At 54.7% G+C, this 801-nt stretch overlaps 1 protein-coding gene across 1 annotated transcript; it reads right to left on the bottom strand.

Moving 5' to 3' along the window:
• Positions 1-127: 127 nt before the first annotated feature.
• CAOG_08343 (hypothetical protein) lies at positions 128-637 on the bottom strand (the record flags this gene model as incomplete). The annotated part of the gene is made up of 1 exon (XM_004340056.1): positions 128-637. The coding sequence occupies exon 1, from the start codon at positions 500-502 to the stop codon at positions 128-130; it is 375 nt and encodes a 124-aa protein (XP_004340104.1). The 5' UTR covers positions 503-637.
• Between the last annotated feature and the right edge of the window lie 164 nt (positions 638-801).

Here is an 801-nt window from a genome sequence, read left to right as displayed (position 1 = left end):
TGAACGGCAGTTTTCGTCGTGCCCGTCTTGGTCGTTAAGAAATTTCAGAATGTCGTCCCTATCATCTGCACTACGCTAGTTTCGTCGTCGGCCAAGCCGGTGGACGCGGGTTGCACGGAAGACAATCTCAAGTTTTGTTCGCGCTGTGAAATCGCGACCGCGGGACGTTGGATTTGCAACAGGGGCAACGCAACCTGACAGAAAGATGAACGCATTCGGGGCGTGCAATCGTCTTGTTTGACGGGTAGAACTTGTTCTTGACGCCAACGACTGGAAACCAAAACTGAGGGTTTGGGCGGAAGGCAACTTCTCTAAAGTCATGGGTCTGCAAGGCTCGCTCCACATCGCCGTACGTTGGCAGCGCCTCTGGCTGGGCAACAGGTACATCCAGATCCATGAAGCGATCCTGGCTGGCGTCGGGAACGAGGTCGTGAAGGACCACCAGCCGCACACTGCATGTCTCGTAGCTTGGTTGCGGCTGGATCTCCTTGTCCTCCTCCATCTCGCCTCGTGCGCTCGCTGGCTCTTGAGCGTCGGGCTCTTATGCTTGGATGAATTGCTTGACGTGTGTGTGTGTGTTGCAGGTCTGGTCGGTCTCGTGAGGACGGAAAAGTACAAGAATCGACCCGAGACCTATGGCTCTGAAGAACAACAGAAAAGAGTGGCTCAATCCAGCCCAAAGTGGTAAAGATCCAGCTTCACACAAAATCGCTCCCCACCGCGATCGCCCCGCCATTGAGCCAAAACGGTTGTAAATATCATCTGTAATCACCCCTGAAAAGTGCGCGGTCCGACACCGAC

Source organism: Capsaspora owczarzaki (assembly GCF_000151315.2).
Source record: "Capsaspora owczarzaki ATCC 30864 unplaced genomic scaffold supercont2.74, whole genome shotgun sequence".
Classification (NCBI taxonomy): Eukaryota; class Filasterea; order Ministeriida; family Capsasporidae; genus Capsaspora; species Capsaspora owczarzaki.
Note: the sequence above shows the minus strand (reverse complement) of the source record. Positions and strands in the feature narration are given on the sequence as shown.